Source organism: Lycorma delicatula, chromosome 1, assembly GCF_047948215.1.
Source record: "Lycorma delicatula isolate Av1 chromosome 1, ASM4794821v1, whole genome shotgun sequence".
NCBI classification, from domain to species: Eukaryota; Metazoa; Arthropoda; class Insecta; order Hemiptera; family Fulgoridae; genus Lycorma; species Lycorma delicatula.
The window spans coordinates 352,101,217-352,123,381 of NC_134455.1; the positions used below are offsets into that span (position 1 = coordinate 352,101,217).

At 30.3% G+C, this 22,165-nt stretch overlaps 1 protein-coding gene across 1 annotated transcript in view; it reads right to left on the minus strand.

Annotated features, from left to right (window-relative positions):
• Positions 1-19,673, minus strand: part of LOC142317917 (uncharacterized) — a 33,664-nt gene extending 13,991 nt beyond the window's left edge. The window contains exons 1-4 of the mRNA XM_075354455.1: positions 19,584-19,673; positions 16,959-17,103; positions 13,630-13,869; positions 2,120-2,496 (exon numbers count right to left, since the gene is read on the minus strand). Of these exons, the coding sequence (XP_075210570.1) occupies positions 2,120-2,496; positions 13,630-13,869; positions 16,959-17,103; positions 19,584-19,673 (852 nt within the window). The remainder of the gene's footprint in view (positions 1-2,119; positions 2,497-13,629; positions 13,870-16,958; positions 17,104-19,583) is intronic.
• Between the last annotated feature and the right edge of the window lie 2,492 nt (positions 19,674-22,165).

Here is a 22,165-nt window from a genome sequence, read left to right on the forward strand (position 1 = left end):
GCAACCTTTCGAATATGTCAAATTGTTAGAGATGTAGGATGTAGGGGGTATACTGAAATGAAACTACTGGAACTAGACATTGATTGTTGGAGAGCTGCATCAAACCAGTCAAATGACTGAAGACAAAAAAAATATACGTATAGTGTGTTTATACAGAGTGTATAGATAAATTCGTTGACAATACTTGCCCGAAGGTGTCATTTTGTTCACACTAAAATTAACATTTTTACAATAAAACGCAATGTGATAAAATAAATGATTGTCGAGATATAAAGAATAGAAAAATTGACATGGCTTGCCATTTAGAAGTTTATGAATGTTGTAACATTGTAATTTTTCATTAATTAGGCATCTTCCATGGAACATTTATTATTCACCTTGAAACGTAGAATCCGAAAATGTATAGCTAACCCACCCCTTTGGGTACACCTTAGTGAGTGTGTGTGTGTTTGTATATATATATATATATATATATATATATATAGGGTATGTTTATAAAAACCGTTTTAAGAATATTAAAAAAAAATATATAACTCACAGCATAGATAAAATAACTCAGCATATTTTATTTTATTGTAATAATTTCAATGCTATTAAATTGTAATTTATTTACATAATAAAATTATTTCAGCTCATACGAAACACGCGCGCGCGTGTGTGTGTGTGAGAGAGAGAGTGTGAGAGCGAGGGAGAATATATAGTTTGTTACAATTTTCTATTTTATGTGAAAACTTTTTGATCGAATCACAATTTTAAAATATTTAAAAATGTAATCAATCTATTTTTACAGTACGACCGAAAAAATAAATAATCTGTTTTTACTACTGTAAAAGTAAATTACAATACTGTTGTAAATTACTTATGCAGTACTACTATAAAAATAAATTTATTCCATTTTTAAATATTTAAAAATTGTGACTCGGTCAAAAAATTGTTTGTACAAAATTAAAAATACTAAAAAACTAATATATTAACTTATAAAACGTTTATTCTTCAGTTTTAAATACTTCTATTTCAAGTTTTGTTGGGAGGATCGGTATGAAAAAAATTGTCAGTCGTCCGCTTGAAAGATATAAAATGGTTTTAACTTTTTGTTATTAATTCGCTTAAATCTACAAAATGAATAACACTATTGGGAAAATGAAATATATTTTCAAATATTAATTACCGAGGACCAGTGAGTGATAGTGCGAACGATACAGTACGAATAGGTACGAAGACAGTAGAATGTAACAGCATTTGGGAGTGAATAAGCGAAGATTGCGTCAAGAGTATACTCGTATTTCGATTTGCGATAAAAATGCGACAGTGTGACAGTGTTCTGTTCTACAGTAGTATGAGAAACTATTCCAGAGCTCGTTGTAAACAGGAGAGTTCATTTCCTCCCAGTTTACTTTACTCGGAGATTCTCCACACTCCCCACTATAATGTAGTCCCTTATTATTATTAATAATAATTCTTGTTATAATTATTAATAATATTTTTAAATATAAATTGAAGATTTCTATTAAGTTCTTTTGAAGAAAACAATATACCTTACAATTATAGAGCCGTGATTCTATCAGCGCTCAGAATACATACAAAATAATAAACATACATACAAAATACAAAATATTAAAAACATATTATAAAATACGATAAGTTCTCGGTTTATTTCGATAAGCTTCTCGGATAAGCAGTAATTTAGATAAATTTAAACCTAAATTTTTCTAAGTTAATAAAATTTAAAAAGAATCATTCTGTCTGGACCGGTTAGTAAAAACACTGATCTATACAATCGGATATCTCGGGATAAAAAAATAAAAATACAAATATTACGAGGTAGAAAAATACGTATTCTAAGGTAGATACAGTGATTCGTTTGCTATACATTCGATTAATAATAGCAATTAAAAAACATTTCAAATTTATTACTACTGAAACATTTTACTGGAGAACATTTTATGATGAGAATTACTTTTTAGGGCACTACGGTATATATATATATACCTAATATATATACCTATATAATACATATTTTTAAGAAAAAATAAATTAATAATTTAAAAAAGAAATTTAAAAGGCTTAATATAACAGATAAATTTTTAATAAAGTTGTTAAACTGAGAAGGTATACTTACACTTATAATATCGTTGAGAATAACATTAGCTTTTTCATCGCTAGGTTTTCCCTTTAATTTATCTGACGCGTTTGGTTTTTTCGGTTGAATATTTTTAAATTGATTATTTTTCGGCTTTTTTATATCTTTTCCTTCGTTTGAAACTGTTAATTTTTTATTTGAAATAATTTTTTTTAGTGATGCATCCTGTATTTTTGAAACCGGAGTCATTTGTCGTGGTGTATTACGAGGCGTACTGTTCGCTTCTGTTTGTAGACTTTTTTCACACAATGTTTTCCTCTGCTGCTCTTTGACTTTAATAGCTAAATTTGTCGGAAACCTGACTACTGTATTGCTATCTATTGATTCCACAGAGTTGCTAGGCCGTGCTTGACAACCTGTTAGGTAAAAGGTGTGTCACTTTTCAAGTTTTTCATTAGTAGAATCAATAGTTTATATAACTGATTATGAATGATTTTATATATATATATATATATATATATATATATATATATATATAAAATCAACTAACGAGTAACAATTTTAACATAAATTCTCAACAATTACTAAATAACTTGATCTCAGTTTTCCTTATTGTGTTTTTTCTTCTAATAATTAAATTATGAAACCATCAGTTTATTCCCTGGGAAGTAAATTAAAACTAAACAGAGAAACAGTTATAATTTTTTCTGTAAGTCTAAACTTTTATTTATTTAAAATTTTAAATAAATAAATAAAATTTTAGATAAATATTTTCATCAATGGTGCCCACTGCATTAATTACTTCCAGTTTTATTTTCAGTAAAGTGAATACTTATCTACTTGAACCTATTATTTATTTTTATTTGAATGAATTTCATTTATTTTTATTTTAAATTATGATATTTTTAACATACACAATAAGATTTCAGAAATATTTTATTCATGTTTTTCAATTTATATTATAATATTTTAATTTCCTAACATTAATCAGTAAAAGTATACGATAAGTTCCCGTATGAATACGAAAATATGAAAAGTTCTTTTTAATGAAATATTAAATTATTATACTTGTATGTTTTTATAAAAACTATTATAAAACTCCTTTAGGTTCTTCACTAGGATGTCAAAAAGAAATGAAAGGAATATGTTGAAGAGTTATACGATTGGAAAAATAAGCCACGTTTGAAAGATATGAGAAATAAAAATGAGATAGGGTACAGCTTATGTGAAAAAGAAATAGAAGAAGCAATTAAAGAAATGAAGAATCGAAAGGCAACAGGAAGTGATGAAGTACCTGTAGAAATGTTGAAAGCATTGAAAGCATTAAACGATGAGGGTAAGAAAATAAAATCGATTTATGTAATGATATTTATCAAAAGGAGATTGCCATAAAGATTTTAGAGAAGCAATAATGATTTCAATTCCAAAGAAGAATAACACCAAGAAATAAGAGGAGCAAACAACTTTAAGTCTGATTTCTCATGCAGCCAAAGTATTATTAAGTGCAATTAAAAGAGGATTGTAGAGTAAGCTAAAAATGTTTTTGAAAGAAAAATAGTATGGTTTTAGTGAGGGTGGTTGCAAGAGACGCAATAAAATTGTTGAGGTTATTGGAGAAAGGTTTAAGACAAGGGAAGAAAGGGAAGAAAGGTAAATGTGGTATTTATAGACATGCAAAAGGTGTTCGATCGTGTAAAGTAGGATCGATTAATGAAAATACTAAGGAAACATGATATTGACTGGCAAGAAAAAGACTGATAGCAGACCTAAAAGTAAAGAGTGATCAAAACCTAAAAGTAAAGATAAGAATTGTAGAGGCATTTAGAGGGGAAATTGGTCTGGTAAGAGGAGTAATGAAAGGATGCTGCATCTCACCCGTAACGGGAGCGTGAACGTAAAAGTGGCTGGAGTATCACCATTTCTCCCTACGAATCGCAGAGCCTGGACAATGTCCCTTGCTGCTATGATTCTGTAATCGGGTGTGTTTCAAGGGTTTTCTTTTAATATCGGTTATAAGTTTTAAATTTTATTTATGGACGGATTTGGTAATTTGCGTTCTCATCCGTTTGATTCAGCATTATCAATTTATTACTGGATCTGACCGTGGGAGATTAAGCTTTTTGAGCCCGGTGTGATTCCCCTTCAGACCGTCCGCTGGAGTCCTTTCGGTACTTTATGGGCTAGCAGGAATACGCCAAAACGGACCCTAGTTGTTTGGAGGGAGCAATGCGCCCCCTTCTCCAGAGGGAGTCGCATATGCTGATTAAATTAAATTGTTAAGTCTTTTTTTAAGGAGTGTGGCTAAGGGGTTATAGATCATCTTCGTCTTCTGTAGCTGCCCTTTACGTTGCTACTCTGCTAGGCTCTTCTTCCGGACTCCAGTCCGTGACGGCGGGTCGCGTTGTGGGTCTTCTTTTGATGACCTCTTCATTCTTCTTTGGCCTAAACTTTCCGCGACTCCGTAGTAATCGAAATTACATGCCAATAACCTTGGTAGTTCCGTGGCCTTGAAGGGCTGAACGGGGGAAAGTGCAGGTTTCTCACCAGTACTATTTTAACGTTTATTTAGAGGAAATAATAGAAGAAGCTTTTGATGGAACAAGAGAATTGTCAATAGGAAGATGGAATATAGAATGTATTAGATTCGCAGATGATCAGGTCAACTTGCTGACAACAAAGAAAAGGTTAACATGCTGATATTGGAATGATAAAGTACTCAACAGCAAATACGGAGTGCAGTATGAAAATCAATAAGAAAAAGACTAAGTGTATGATAATAGGAGTGAAGGAGGAAACTTTAAAAATAAAATTAGAAATAGAAGAGATTAAGCAAGTAAAAGGTACAGATAATTAGGGAGAATTATTAGTAATTATATCCGCTGCTCAAAACAGATAAAAGTGCAAATGGCTGTAGAAAGATAAAGTTTCAAAAAGAAGAGAAGATTGCCGTGCTGTTCAATGGAGAAGAAACTTAGTAAAAGACTAAGTATTATATCTTTATTTTTGCGATCTACGGTGAGAAAACATGGACCCTAAGAAAATAAGATGGAAATATAGAGGCTTTGGAGATGTGGATATACGGACAAAGGTGGAGGGGAGATTTTAAAAACGATTGAGGAAGATAGGCAAATGCTCAGGAAAATAGAGTTGAAAGATGAATTGCTTGATGGGTACAATGGTTGAAAGAAGAGGGAGAAGTAGAAGAAGATTGATAGACAATATAAAGACCAGAAATAAGTACGAAACAATGCAAAGAATTTCATAGAATCGTGAGTAGTTGAGAGCCATGAGAGAACCTGCCTTAGGGCAGAACTACTGTTAATGATGATCATTATAAAACAGCGTAATGTTTTTTCGTTTAATCTTAACTAAAATTGAAATTTGTTGAATTATATAATTTACTTTTTTTAATACATTTTACGTGAATTTATCGATTATTAAAACCTATAAAATTCGTACAAGATTTATAGAAATTTTTTTTTATTTTTGAAATTTGTTAAAAATCATATCACAAAGTATAAAATGTAGAAAAATCTGATCTCATATACATATATTAAATATCTCTAGCGGTGTCATCTGTTACTCTTTCACGCAAAAACTACTCAACTGATTGAACTGAAAATTTGAATGAACATAGGTTTTTTTTACCTGGAAAGAACATAGAACTACTGCCGATACAAAATGTCTAACCGATTCAAGATGGTGCCCGTTTTAATTGGCTTGCGGTAACAACCGGATTATGTTCCTTGCCGATATTCAGTTTTATTATGGTCAAACCGTTGGTCAAATCGAATTCGGAAATCACTTGCAATATTTGGAATTAAATTTTCTACTAAAAAAGTTTTTTTGTCTTTTTCGATATTCATTTAACATTTCACTTCATTTGACAAGAAAATAGCTTTAAAGTTAAGGGTTAAGGCGCGGCAGTCAAGCAACACAGCTGCTGCCTCTGTTACTGTTACTGCTACTGTGTATGTGTGACGCAATTGGCTGCTCTTGGCTCTGGTTACTTGATGAAAAAAATAAAATAAAATAAAAATAATGAGAAACAAAGTACAGTCATCTCTTCTTAATGTTTGTTGGGTAATGCGAAGAACCGTGCAATGTGTTTTTACCCGTACGAAGGATGGGTAACCAGCTATAATCACTATTTTCAAGTTGGGAGTCCACTATTCTGAAACCTGCATACTTCAGATCACTCACAAAATTTCATCTCTTCTTAATGTTTGTTGGGTAATGCGAAGAACCGTGCAATGTGTTTTTACCCGTACGAAGGATGGGTAACCAGCTATAATCACTATTTTCAAGTTGGGAGTCCACTATTCTGAAACTGCATACTTCAGATCACTCACAAAATTTCGAGTTCTGTGCTGACCAAATTTTTGCTCAGAAGAAATTACAAACCACTGATATTTTTTATTTATTGAAAAGGCTTTAATTGTTATTTATTAGTATTATTCTCACGAAAATGATGAACACAATGGGGGTCCAGGGGGCAGAGCTCTCTGGCTAGACGGGAAGGACAAGAGAAGCGAGCACTATTTGGCGAGTATGCTTGTCAAATTTAAAAAATAAAAATGAAAACTCATAAGTTATAAGCAGTCATGCGAGCACGTACATATAAACATCACATAATATTTTACCCAAATAACAGCATTTTATCATAAATCTGTAAAAAATTAATCTGTTTATTATTTTGAATAGCAAATTTTACAGGGTTAAAGTATGGAGACAAATTTTTTTGAAAAAATATTTCTGAAATATATTCCCTCACAAGTCTACATAAGTTATATAAGTGTTTATATAAGTACAGTATCAATTTTACCTTTCAGACTGAAAAAGGAAAATACTTTTATTGGCCATAACTGAAAAACTGTGATTATCCTAATGCTAATTAACCTTTATTTTATCTGATTAAAAATTATTGCTTTTGAATTTTTAGGAATTTTTTTAAACAATCGGTATAGGTTACTCATCAGAAAGGGTCTTTTACACTCTACCATTATGACTAAGAAGAATTTTACTGTTCTTCCAGCCTGGAGTGAAGCAACCAATTAGACATTCATTAGTTTGACCGATGGTGTAAAGGAATTGTGCTGTAGCAATCAGTCAGATAACTATTCAAGCCAATAACATGCATTGACTCATCAAACAAAATGTCTTCTATCATTATAATCCAGCAGCTAAAGATTATCCTTGCATGGTCAGGGCAGAACTAAGAAGAAAAATTAGAAGATTTTTCAAAATCTAGGTTCTCTCTCCTTCATCTATGATTAATTAAGAGGCAGGCAGCAACCTCCTCCGACCATCACATGGAACTTTTCTGCGAAGAGAGTAAATTATACCCTCCACAACATAGGGTTTCCACTAAGCACTTTCCTGCTAAATCAAAAGACAATTTATAAGACTCATAATTTAGAAAACGAACGGAATGTAACCCTAAACACCATCTATTTAAAAACCAAAAATAACAGTTTATATCCATCAATAAAAATAAATTATCTTCCAACTAATTAGAAAGATCCAGGAGCTAAAGGCATGGCCATATACAGTCATTGTATACAGTGGCCTAATAATTTTATTTCTCTGCAAGAGTATAATGACCTGTACAAAATTAGGATTCCCACCAGGTATATTCTTGCTAGGCCACAAATATTGTAGTGCTGAAAGGCCTTCAATGGGTGGATTAAAGGGAAATTTCACTAGGAGGATGCGTGTATTGCAACTCTCCCAAGAATTAGTCTCATGGCTTATCCGACTTGACTATCACAGTTGTCAACATGCAAAGTTAACACATTAAACCAAACTGTTAGGAGTTTCTTAAACGAGTCTAAAAGATGAATGACTACCTGCCTCAATTGTCTCTATTACTGCCCCCGGAACATTACTTAAACAGCTCTGTTCTGGACCAGCAAAAAGTTGCTTGTTGTTGATCTCCAATGAGTATCAAGTTTAATTTACACAAGCCTGCCCTCTTACATAAAACCACTGCATTATCTTTCTTAATTCAAAATGGACACTAACATATTATTTATGCTTAAAGAATTTCTTAAAAGACTCTTAAGATGAAATTGTTTTTTATTATTGAATATCTGTATATATAAAATATATATATATATATACATGTAACAGTTTAAAAACCTATTTCTAGTTTGACTGGACGTTCTAAATTGGGAAGTTTTTTTTATTCTGCTCGGAATTACCAACAGATATGTCCTCAAGCATTGGACCCAATCTTGAGCCTCTCTGAGAATTCCTCAAAAAATGTTCACTTATTTATTGAGGAGCTTTCTGAGGTTATTATTCAAAGTTATTTTCCTTTTCAGGAAAATAATTTTGAAGTTCAGTCAATGTTTGATGACATATCTGCGAGCTAAACTGAACAGACCGATCTGTCCAGTAAAATTTACTCTGAAAATACACACTGAAAATTTTACCCGTGGTAGGAAAGGAAATAGAAAAAACAAGGGAGAGGGTGAGACATGTTGTAAAGGGAATACATTATTAGCTGATTTTTTAAATATATAACAGTACTTTGTAATAATAATGCTGCAGAGCAGCAATGGGACTCTAGTAATTATTTAAATTCTTTTAGATTGATATCTGAATATTACTTTAAAATAAATTTTTGTATAACTACTTAATAATTAATATGCATAAACAAGTAGTATATTATTCAGTTAAGGCTGTTTACTGCCTCTTAACAGGCTGCTCGTCTGGTTAAATTAAAGCATTTGCTCTTGTAAGGACTTCGGCTTATAACTCTTAGACATACCATAAATTGAATTCCAGTATCTAAAGTTAAGTAATAACAAAATATTCATTATTCTTTAATATTTTCCAAGTGTCTTTTTACTGAAAAAATGTAAGCAAGAAATTATCATTGACTTTAAACTACCTCCCATAGGAAAAAAGAAGGAATTTTCTTCAATTGTTTTTATTTAAAAATAAATAATCTCTTAAATATTTCTGTTTTATTACAAGTTTTGATATCACAAGGTAATTTTTTAACAAACTTTAGCCAGGTGAGTTACAATAAAATGATTTTGTCCAATAGACTTCATTACTTTTCAGATATTCAGTTGTTTCATCTCTTACACAATAATTGATATGTAATTTGTTTAATTTAAAATATGACATAAGGTTATTGCTTCATAAGTATCTAATAAGTAAAATAATGAAGGAACCAACATTTATTTCATATCTAAATGATTTCTTGAACATGAACTTATTTCTACCTCTATCTCATTTCCTATCTTGCTAGTGGGTGAATACGGGCTGGGCAAAAGGAATGAAAGAGGGGACCGACTTATAGAGTTTTGCACGAAGTATAATTTAGTAATTGCCAACACCCAATTTAAAAATCATAATAGAAGAATATACACTTGGAAAAAGCCAGGCGATACTGCAAGGTATCAGATAGATTATATCATGGTTAAGCAAAGATTTAGAAATCAACTCGTTGACTGCAAAACTTACCCTGGAGCAGACATTGATAGCGACCATAATTTGGTGATAATGAAATGTAGATTGGGGTTTAAAAACCTGAAGAAAAGGTGTCAGATGAATCGGTGGAATTTAGAGAAGCTTGAGGAAGAGGAGGTAAAGAAGATTTTCGAGGAGGACATCGCAAGAGGTCTGAGTAAAAAAGATAAGGTAGAAAATGTAGAAGAAGAATGGGAGAATGTTAAAAAGGAAATTCTTAAATCAGCAGAAGCAAACTTAGGCGGAATAAAGAGAACTGGTAGAAAACCTTGGGTTTCAGACGATATATTGCAGCTGATGGATGAACGTAGAAAATATAAGAATGCTAATGATGAAGAAAGTAAAAGGAACTATCGGCAATTAAGAAATGCTATAAATAGGAAGTGCAAACTGGCGAAAGAAGAGTGGATTAAAGAAAAGTGTTCAGAAGTGGAAAGAGAAATGAACATTGGTAAAATAGACGGAGCATACAGGAAAGTTAAGGAAAATTTTGGGGTACATAAACTAAAATCTAATAATGTGTTAAACAAAGATGGTACACCAATATATAATACGAAAGGTAAAGTCGATAGATGGGTGGAATATATTGAAGAGTTATACGGAGGAAATGAATTAGAAAATGGTGTTATAGAGGAAGAAGAGGAAGTTGAGGAGGATGAAATGGGAGAAACAATACTGAGATCTGAATTTAAGAGAGCATTAAAAGATTTAAATGGCAGAAAGGCTCCTGGAATAGACGGAATACCTGTAGAATTACTGCGCAGTGCAGGTGAGGAAGCGATTGATAGATTATACAAACTGGTGTGTAATATTTATGAAAAAGGGGAATTTCCATCAGACTTCAAAAAAAGTGTTATAGTTATGATACCAAAGAAAGCAGGGGCAGATAAATGTGAAGAATATAGAACAATTAGTTTAACTAGTCATGCATCAAAAATCTTAATTAGAATTCTATACAGAATAATTGAGAGGAGAGTGGAAGAAGTGTTAGGAGAAGACCAATTTGGTTTCAGGAAAAGTATAGGGACAAGGGAAGCAATTTTAGGCCTCAGATTAATAGTAGAAGGAAGATTAAAGAAAAACAAACCAACATACTTGGCGTTTATAGACCTAGAAAAGGCTTTCGATAACGTAGATTGGAATAAAATGCTCAGCATTTTAAAAAAATTAGGGTTCAAATACAGAGATAGAAGAACAATTGCTAACATGTACAGGAACCAAACAGCAACAATAACAATTGAAGAACATAAGAAAGAAGCCCTAATAAGAAAGGGAGTCCGACAAGGATGTTCCCTATCTCCGTTACTTTTTAATCTTTACATGGAACTAGCAGTTAATGATGTTAAAGAACAATTTAGATTCGGAGTAACAGTACAAGGTGAAAAGATAAAGATGCTACGATTTGCTGATGATATAGTTATTCTAGCCGAGAGTAAAAAGGAATTAGAAGAATCAATGAACGGCATAGATGAAGTCCTACGCAAGAACTATCGCATGAAAATAAACAAGAACAAAACAAAAGTAATGAAATGTAGTAGAAATAACAAAGATGGACCATTGAATGTGAAAATAGGAGGAGAAAAGATTATGGAGGTAGAAGAATTTTGTTATTTGGGAAGTAAAATTACTAAAGATGGACGAAGCAGGAGCGATATAAAATGCCGAATAGCACAAGCTAAACGAGCCTTCAGTAAGAAATATAATTTGTTTACATCAAAAATTAATTTAAATCTCAGGAAAAGATTTTTGAAAGTGTATGTTTGGAGTGTCGCTTTATATGGAAGTGAAACTTGGACAATCGGAGTATCTGAGAAGAAAAGATTAGAAGCTTTTGAAATGTGGTGCTATAGGAGAATGTTAAAAATCAGATGGGTGGATAAAGTGACAAATGAAGAGGTATTGCGGCAAATAGATGAAGAAAGAAGCATTTGGAAAAATATAGTTAAAAGAAGAGACAGACTTATAGGCCACATACTAAGGCATCCTGGAATAGTCGCTTTAATATTGGAAGGACAGGTAGAAGGGAAAAATTGTGTAGGCAGGCCACGTTTGGAGTATGTAAAACAAATTGTTGGGGATGTAGGATGTAGAGGGTATACTGAAATGAAACGACTAGCACTAGATAGGGAATCTTGGAGAGCTGCATCAAACCAGTCAAATGACTGAAGACAAAAAAAAAAAAAAATCTTGCTATGTCTTTCTATTATGTAATTTTTTTCTGTAACCTAATTTTTTCAGCTTGTATGTAATACCCCTGAAAACTTCCGAATCTTGTTTAACAATTCAAATGGCAATCCAGGTTCAAATTTTTAGGATAATTTTTTATAAATATGTTTTGATTATGATATATTGTTTTCTAATTTATTTCAGTGGTAGCAGTTTATCACAGCTCTATCTGTACTGAATAACTGTGTTACATATATTAGAGTTTATTAAGAATATGTGAAATGCAGGTTATACTACACTTCACATGCATTGCAAATTTTCATAGCTTGGTTCTAATAGCCAATCCATCAATTCTCTATTTTGAATTTAATAAATATATTTCAAAATAATTTTTACACTATCTATGTTTAAGTATCTTTACTGGTTAATTAGATTTCTAGTAAACATAAGAAAGTAAAGAGTAATACTAAAGAGTAATTACGAGGGTAAGTCAATTATTATCCGAAATTTAGTTATATTTTTGTTTATGTTGGTAGTACTGTCGTGTTACGTAGATGACGCATGATGGTTTAATTTTTGCTATGTCTGTGCAGGTTTGATGCTGCTAGGTTAGTTCCATTATCGTTGCTCTGCCGTTAACCATGGCTGCTCCGCTTTTTGTTTGCCCCAAAGAAGAGAAACGTTCAGTGATCCATTTTTTGTGATAGGAAGGTGTATCAGCGGCCGAAATTCATCGAAGACATTTGGTATAGTACGGGAACAGTGCCGCAACGGAGTGTCTACGAATGGATTGAAAAATTCAAAAATGGTCGCACAAGTGTTACGTACGACTGTTTACCGCCACAAATGAGGAAAAATTGAGCGTGCACGTGACATGGTTTTCTTAGACAGACTAGTAACTATTGATGAAGTTGCACATCGTCTGCAAATTAGTAACGGTTCTTCCTACGAAATCATCCACAACAGACTTGGGTTTCATAAAGTCTGTGCAATATGGGTCCCAAAACAACTCACACAGTTGTATAAACAAACGCGCTTGGACATCTGCCAAAAACATTTGGATTGCTATGGTAACGAACGGACATCTTAGACTGAATCATCACTGGTGACGAAAAATGTATCCATCATTACGAATCGGAGAGTAAACGATAGAGTATGGAATGGAAACATCCAAATTCACCCTGCAAAAAAAGTTCAAGACCCAACCGTCCGCAGGAAAACTGATGCTTACGGTTTTTTGGAACTCACAAGGCCCAGTATTGGAACATTATGAGGAAAGAGTCACTACAATAAACAGTGCGCGTTACAGTGAGATGCTTACTGCCAAGCTGAAGCCTGCTATTCGAAGCAAACGCCGAGGACTGCTGTCGAAAGGTGTTGCGTTGTTGCACGACAATACCCGTCCACATATTGTTGCCGGCATTGCTGAAACGCTCCAGAAACTCAACTTTGAAGTATTGGCTCATCCTCTGTATATTCCTGATCTTGTTCCTTCTGACTACCACTTGTTTGGTCCATTCAAAGAGGCATTAAGAGGACGTCGATTTACCTCGGACGAAACAGTGAAAGAAGCACTGCATTCCTCCTGGCTCGCAGCTCAACAGAAAACCTTCTATTATTAGGGAATCAGGAAGCTTGTGCAACGATTGACCAAGTGGGTTGAAATGCAAGGGGATTATGTTGAAAAATGATGTACGTGTAAGTTTCCTATTTGTATTGCAATAAAATTTATAACTACATTGTGGATAATAATTGACTTACCCTTGTACATGAAGTAAATACTTCTAATAATTAAATTAACATGAAGTAAATAATTTGCATTAATTAGTTTCAAATGTGGTACCCTTATTTAACCTACTAAATTAATTAAACTCTGTGTAATGATTAAATATGTAAACCTTCATTCTTATATGCTTTTGGTCGATAAGATATCTCTGAAGTACTACTTTCATTTTGTATCACCGTATCTTTATCTTCACTTTTTAATTTTACATTTTGTTCTTCAGCATTTTTAGACTGTTCTGAATAATTAAAAAGTTTTGGAATAGCAGATTTAATAGTTTTCATGCTTTGTCTCTGTGAAGCAGTGGGATTGGTTTGTAGTCTTTTGTTTTCATCAGTAACGAGTGTACTACCATCTGTAAATAAGATAAAAATTTGATGAAAGAAATTTAATTTCAGATTTTATGGTATATTATTTGAGTTCTTAACTGTTGATTTATATATTGAATTTGTAAGTTTCTGTGAAAAAATTTAAAAATTGTATTATTTAAAAGTGTGATTATATTTAATATCCATTTATTTAAAATTCTAATTCATCTCTATACATATATTGTTTACTGCAATTTTATAAGTAAAATATGTGTGTCAGAAAAAACAAAAGTTCTGTTTAAACTAAACCAGTTTTAGAAATAATAGAGGTGTTCAATAATTACGAGTATACTACAGATGGATGTCATACACCATCAAAACTAAAAAGGTTCTGAAAAAAATCTGTTTTTTGTAATTCCTGAAAGAATTTTTTCTTGAAGAAACATTTAGTCGAAAAAAAGATTATGTTAAAAGTCTTAGTTATAATTTAAACCTTGATGGCCATTTTGATTGTTAAAAAAACATCAATAGACACTTCAAAAAAAGTACATATGCTTTTATAAATAACAGATTACTTCTAAATAAACAAATAAATGACAAAAAATAAGATATTAACTAACAAACAAACAGTACTTATGAAACACTATAAAACATACCCTGCTAAATTTTTAGCAGAATTTTTAGGTGAAAGAAAAGTGTAAAACATAAAATTAAAGAATACAAACAGCTGTTGTCATTTTAGGCAATCCAAATAGAAAGCATAAATTTAGCATAAAGTTATCTAAAACATTTCATTATCCATCAAGCTCCCCTTAAATTATTACAATATTTTTCTTTTTTCCATTCATCTGTTTACTTATTTTTTAAATATATACTTTTTCTGGGAACTCACAGCAGAACTTAAGCTTAACTTAACTTCATTTAATAACTCAAATGGCAATCCAGGTTCAGATTTTTAATAACATTTTTTATAAATATGTTTTAAGTATGATCTTGTTTTTTTATTTATTTCAGTGGTAACAGTTTACCACAGCTCTTTATCTGTTCTGAATAACTGTTACATGTACTGGATTTCATTCAGAATACATAAGATGCACTAAATATTTCACATGCATTTGGCCTGTTGTATATAATTCATAAATATGTGTAGTATTTTGAAGTTTGTGATTAAGGAACTTGTTTAGACTAGCAGTTTTTTATAATGATATATTTTTAAAAGAAGTTCTTTTGTATTGTTCATTTTGTGCAAATTGTCTTTATTATTGATTTTGATGATAATTTGTAGACCTTATTACTCAGAAAGCTCTTTATATAAACTATCAAAAATTCTTTTAAAAATTCTACATAAAGCAATGTTTAATAAATATAAGTATATTACTCTATTTAGACAACCTGGTCTTGGGTTCTAATGTATTTTTTGAGATGAACAAACATACAGGTTATTAAAGCCAGTAAAACTTTTGTTGGTTGTTAAAATAGAAATTTAATTAAAAAATTCATTCATGGTAGCTAACTTTAAATATTAATAGAACCATTGTGATTTTCTTCTCAAGTTTATATAACATTACTGTATGTAACGCTAGTATATGTATCCATGAAAATACTACAGTATAGTTCTATTGTTTTTTACAGTGAAATTTGTGAGATAACTATTTTGAATATGGATTTTATATGTAATAAAATTGAATCAAGGTTTTAAAGCAAAATTTCAATAAAAGACACTATTAAAATGGAGAGCTTATTATTATTATTAAATACTTACTATACCTGTATTTACTCCCAAATCAGATATAATGTATCTTGGAGCTCTCTTAGAAAATAGGCAGAACGAGTTTCGAGGATCAAGATGGGATAGTGGATCACTGATATTTAGAGTAAATTACAATTATTGTTTTTTCCATGGATGTTTATTTGACATGCTTTTTTTGTTTAAAGGAGTATTTGCCGAACGATTCAAAACTCCATGACAATTCTTTTTGTGCTAATTTGGGATATTAATTAAGCAAAAAGAATTCCTACCAACATACATCTGGAAATACTTTGTTTACAAGTTATGAAAACAAATGGCAAGCAAAATATTTCATCATAATTTCTGGTTCAATGATAAAATGAAGCTGTACTGCAATTATTAGGATCCAAATTAAAGGAAAAAATTTTATTGTTTTGTGTGTTCTTTGATCTGAAAAGTTGAATAAATCAAATCCCAGAAGTGTATCATTAGGAAGTTCTTGGAAAATTGTTGGAATGTTTAATTGTAATGTTTTTCTTACTCATTTCAATCATTATGCTTTGAATTAAATCATACGACTATTCTCTTAAGTAAGACAATCCATTTTTTGATAAATAACACAACTATTTTGCTTCAGTAACTTCTGAGTTAGAATAAGTACTAAGTGGTATTGATTTACTGATACAAGAGAAATTTATTTAGAAAATAAATAAGAGTAAAACAACAATAATGAAAGTGTGACAGAAAAGAGGATGATGAATTAAATATTAAGGTAAACACAACAAACCAGAAGTGAGAGAATTTTATTTATGTAGTAAAATTAAGAAGGATGGATGTAGACATCAAAAGCAAAGTATCAAATGTAGATCTAAATATGAGAAAAATATTTTTAAAAATATTTGTGTAGAGTGTAACCATTAAAATATGAATAAATGTAAGGTAATTAAATAAGAACAAGAAAAAATAGACAGGTCTTTGAAATATGAAGTTGGAGGTTGCAGGAAAGTTGCAGGAAATGTACATAATGTACATTATTTACATAATGTACATAATTGAGGATCTAGATTACAGCAAATTTGTTGAGGTAAAAGGTTAGCACAAATTAGAAAGGAATAAAGCATCAAGCTAGTAAACTGTTTGATTGATTGACACAAAAAAAAAACTTGAATCATTATATATTTTAGTTTATTAAATATTTATTTTTATTGATGATGACTAGACAGTACTTACTATCTTTAGATGATTTATTTACAGTTTTTATTTCATAGTTAGATTTTGAATTAGATTCTTTTTGATGTTTGTGTTCTTTCTCTTTTTTTTGTTTCACTGGTTTTGGTATCTTTTTATTTTTAAATTCTGTCACGTAGCACGAGGAGGAAGCTTTAATATATTTTTTTGTTTTTATACTAGTAGTTTCATTCATTCGAGGATCTGACTTTATCACATTTGGAGTATTATTAAAATTTCTTTTCTTATTGGATGGCTCAGTGGTTTTATTTATATAAGATAATTTTTGTATTAATTTTATGTGTGGTGAAGTCACAGCCTTTAACTGAAAATAAAAACAATTAATTTATGTTAACCAGAAATGAACTTTTGGAATGAGTTGCCAAACCATAAATAAAAAAATATTTATACCTATAATAAAAGGTTTTTAAAAATGTACTTCAAAACATTTTCAGTTATCTTAGTGACCATTTTCAGAGACTGGTGCTGCTGTTTACACCCTGGGATCAACTGATGTCATTGTTGGTGGTTTTTTTGTTTTAGGGTTGGTAAATTTATTTATGATTTGTGTGATGTGAAATAGTTAGCAGTTAGCAAATGTTTTAATAACAATAAATTTAGACAATCTTTTTTGTTTTTTTAACAAGAAGAAACATGCCAAATTCTACGAAAACAGTAGTAACATGACATGTCTTCAACTAAAAAAAAAATACAAAACAGAATTAAATACAATAACCCTATCCTTATTCTTTGCATTAAGAAATTATATTTTATGAAAGCTGAAACAAATTTATCAATGCTTTTGTCGATGTTGGTGGTGAAAGAAACCATAGACTTTTGAAATAATCACAGAACCAAAGTTTATAAATACAAAACTTTTAATAACTTATTTGTTACGAGGTTTTTGTGATCATCTTCTATGACTTATTCATTCATGTGGCCATTTTTAATTATTTATCGTACAATTAATTTCTAGTTTAAATAATTTTAAGTATTGATCATAGTTTAAATGTTGATTACATAAAAAATTGTTACAATTCTGTTTCCAATAACTATAATTAAAATTTTTTATCCTCACTGACTTGTAATAACAAATAGATGTAAATAGAAGTGTGGCAATTTCTTTAATACAACAATGATTTCCATTCTATTCATCATCTATACCATCATTCTATTCATTCATGGATAAAAATAGGAACTGCCCAGAATTTGTTTGGGGGGATCAGTGGTATATACCTTCATCTGTTATAAATCATATTAATATTTAAAAATAATAAATAATGAAATAATACTAAAGTATATTTGTTGAAGATACTGAATAAATAAAATAAACATTAACAAATCAAGAAGGCATTAATGAAAATTACTTGATCACATATTATTTGAAATGTTAGTCAAAGATGTAAAAATTTCAGATGTAAATTTTAATTACTATTTAAAAGTTAAAAATAAATCTATTGATTCTGTGGAAAAAAGTTGTTAATTTTATTTAAAATAAATTGGATTTTGAAGGGCTATAGTTACAGTGCTGAGAAGTGATTGGTGACATGTTTGTGTGCATAAACAAGGCTGCGTCAGACAAACAATATCATATATAACAAATACCTTTTGTAAGCACTTTAACAAGAATCTGCCAATACTTTATTGGGAGATATGTCCATTTGCTTCCAGCAGTGTTAAAATCAGGTCACTTAATGGAAGAAGACAGAAGCCATTTCAAATGTGTCACCATCACTGATTAGAGTAAGCAGTCATCAAATTAAATTTATTCATAAGCAAGATGGGACTCCAGCTAATTTTGCTCTTTGAGTGCACAATTTTCTAAGTGAGCACTTCCTAGGCCATTGGATTGGTCATCATGGACACACATCATCAACCCCACTGCAATAGCTGCTATGGGGTCCTGAACTTATCACACCTGACAACTTATTTTGGGGAATAATCAAGATCAATTATGTTAGTATCAGTACACAACAAATGAAAAATTGTGTAACAGTGTGAATGAAATCTTTTGAAGCATGACAATGAATGTATTTTATAACATCTCAAGGAACATGTGGAGACACATAAAATAAGTTCTTTTCTTTCAGAATGATGGTCCACCTACTTTTGAAACATACTGTACAAGTGTAAATAAATGTTTAAAATTTGATCGAAGTCAATGGACATGTCTAGGAGTACAACAGGATCTTCTCAGATATATTGTAGTTTAATAGAAGTGGATATTGTTACTTTTTATGAATAATGAATATTTTTTTGGGGTGGATAGCATATTTGTAAAATTTTGTATCCTAATATAAAGTCCAAAAATACAAATTTACTGTACCAGTAGTTCATCATTGTAATGTAAACATAAATATATATAAATGATTGTGTACAATCTTTTTTAACAATTTAGTAACTAGTTAATTTACATACTAATATTTGCTTTAATTTTTTTTTAAGATTGTCAGGAATTAAAGTTTAAAACCATTCCTAAACTAAAACTATACTAAACTGTATTACTAAAACCATTATTAAACTATTGAACGATGTGAGTTGTCAGTGACAGTGTAGACACAGAAAATGGTTACAAGAGTGACTGTAAGGTTTTGAAGTAAGTTATTTAATAACTTGTATTTGATCAGGTTTATGGTTTTAAATTAATAGTAATATTAATTACTTTAAAAGTATCAAACTTTATTTAGTTACTAATATTAGTAAACTAATTTAAATAATCTTGGTAATAAAATGGTTGAATACATTATAATAGAAACAATTAAAGTAATTTTTTTTATGATTTAGTTAATATATAAGTTTGTGTACTCTTTGTGCATAAGATAACGGATGTTCATGTTGAGTTTCTCTTTCTTCTGATTTTGATCGATCATTTTGCATCTGCTTTAATCTTTTCATATTTTCTCTAATGTAGTCTTTTTGTTTTGATTTTCCTGAAAGTCAATAGTATTGTAAATAAAAAATATAAATCAGTTGAACTAAAAAATTATAAATAAAAATCAATAAACAGATAATTTCTATGTCAAGTTATACACACGTGTTCAAAATGAAAATTTCAAACTTATTATGTAACTAAATTTCAAGGAAATTCAAGTCATTTGTTTATGGGCACATAACATATACAATCAACACCATAATCAAATGAGGTATCAAAGACATCTGTTCCCCAACCATGTCTCATAGGACCATCTTCAAAAACACTTTTACAGATTTATTCAACTACACTCTGCCAACAATATACTTTATTTTATCATACTACCTGTTCCACAATCGATAGGCAATTTTAATAAATAATCTGTTGTACATAAGTGTTCAACGGTTAAGAATAATCAGTACTTACTAATCATGATGAGTATTCCTACAGTTTGCATCAGCAAGAAATACAAACTTACTAAATAAACATTCTGGTTCATTCGATTAAGATGTAAGAACATTAGAACAGTTCAGGGACTGACTGTGGGAGTCATCAGGCTGATCTCACACCAACTACAAGTCAATTAATGTTATACATTCCTTTTTTTTTATTAATAATGAAACTGATAGATTAAATTTATATACCTTTTAGCATTTTTGTAAAAGTTTTCTTTTTTATATCCTTCATACCAATTTATTTTTAATTTAAATTATCTCACCAACTGAGTGCTAAGTCATTAAATTTTTTACATATCTTCAAAAGAATGGGGTGGAAGAATATTTTTTACTACATCAACAAAATTAAGAATAAATAAATAAATGAACGTAAAAATTTTTTTCTAAAAATTCATTAATACTTTCTGATCAATTTATTAAATTTAAATTGCAGAAACTTCTTAATGTTACCAAGCAACAAACATGTGCGCTTAAGTTATTAATCCATTTTATGGTGAAAATACTAGAGTAGATGATTTTCTAAAATAAATTTTTCTTAAAATAAAGGTTATATAGTACAAATTCAATTGTCTAGGCTACATTCTTTTTTAAGATTTAGAAAATTCAGATTTAGTAATTTGGGATTTAATAATTTTATGAAATTAATAATTACAGTTTTACAGTAAAGTAATGAAAACCTTATTTTGTTTAGCCTGTATGACTGTGACACATCAAATCTAGTACAATTAAAGCCAAATTAGTGGCTTTAATTACACTTTATTGGAGTATACTGGGGTATTGACCCAGTTATGCTTATAATGAAATAAAGGGTCAATTATCGTAGTACTCTTGTTTCCTATTCAGGGGTTGTACAAATGCCAAGTTAATTAGAGGATAAAGTGTCTGTTGGATAAAGCCAGGCCTCCTATTCCTGCTCCTAGATGATATAAAACTACATTCAGTAGCGCGCGCGTGTGCGTGTGCGCGACTCGATATTCACGGGTTCCGTATTCGAAAAAATATCTTGAAAAAATACAATTTTCAAAAAATAAAATTTAAAATAATATGTACTGTACATATAGAGTGATTCAGGAGGAATGGGAAATAATTTTGGAAGTGATTCTAGAGCTTGAAATAACAAAAACGATCATACAAATATATTTTTGAAAACTATTTGTTTTGAGTTAAACGGTTGGCGAAAATTTTCGTCCGGATTTCAGTTCCCCCGGTAAAATGAGGTTATACTAAATTTTTAAGGTGTAAGAGGTAAACTCGATGGTTTCTATATTTTTTACCCTGAAAAATTGAATAAATCAGGTCCCAGAAGTGTATCTCCCGTTGTTTACATGATATCCAACATAAAACAAAAACATTCGATGACGAAAAACAATTTTTTTTTTTTTTTAAGTTAGTACAAAATATTTGTTAAATGACTAATAAATGCATAAATATTATTAACAAAACTTGAATTCAATTCTGAGAAAATTGATGTAATAAAGTCTACGAAAAACAACAAAAAAACATTCACTTTTATTTATTATTAAAACAAAACTTAACAGAAAAATATTATGAATTAGTAAAAATAAAAAAATGCTGTTTTTAGTAAAATAATCTACCCACCGGCTTGGTCTAGTGGTAAACGCGTTTTCCCATATCAACTGATTTGGAAGTCGAGATTTCCAGCGATCAAGTACTATTAAAGTCAGTTTTTTTATATGGATTTGAGTACTAGATCATGGATACCGGTGTTCTTTGGTGGTTGGGTTTCAATTAACCACACATCTCAGGAATGGTCGACTGAGACTCTACAAGACTACACTTAATTTACATTCATACATATCATCCTCTGAAGTATTATCTGAAAGGTAATTACCGGAGGCTAAACAGAGAAAAGAAAGAAGTAGAATAAATCTAGACCTTTGAAAAATTAAAATACTTTTAATTTATTTAATAAAAAAAAAAAAAAAAAAAAATGCTATGCTTTATATTGTATTAATTTATAGTAAATGTTCGAAAATTCTACCATTGATATCGATGCACTT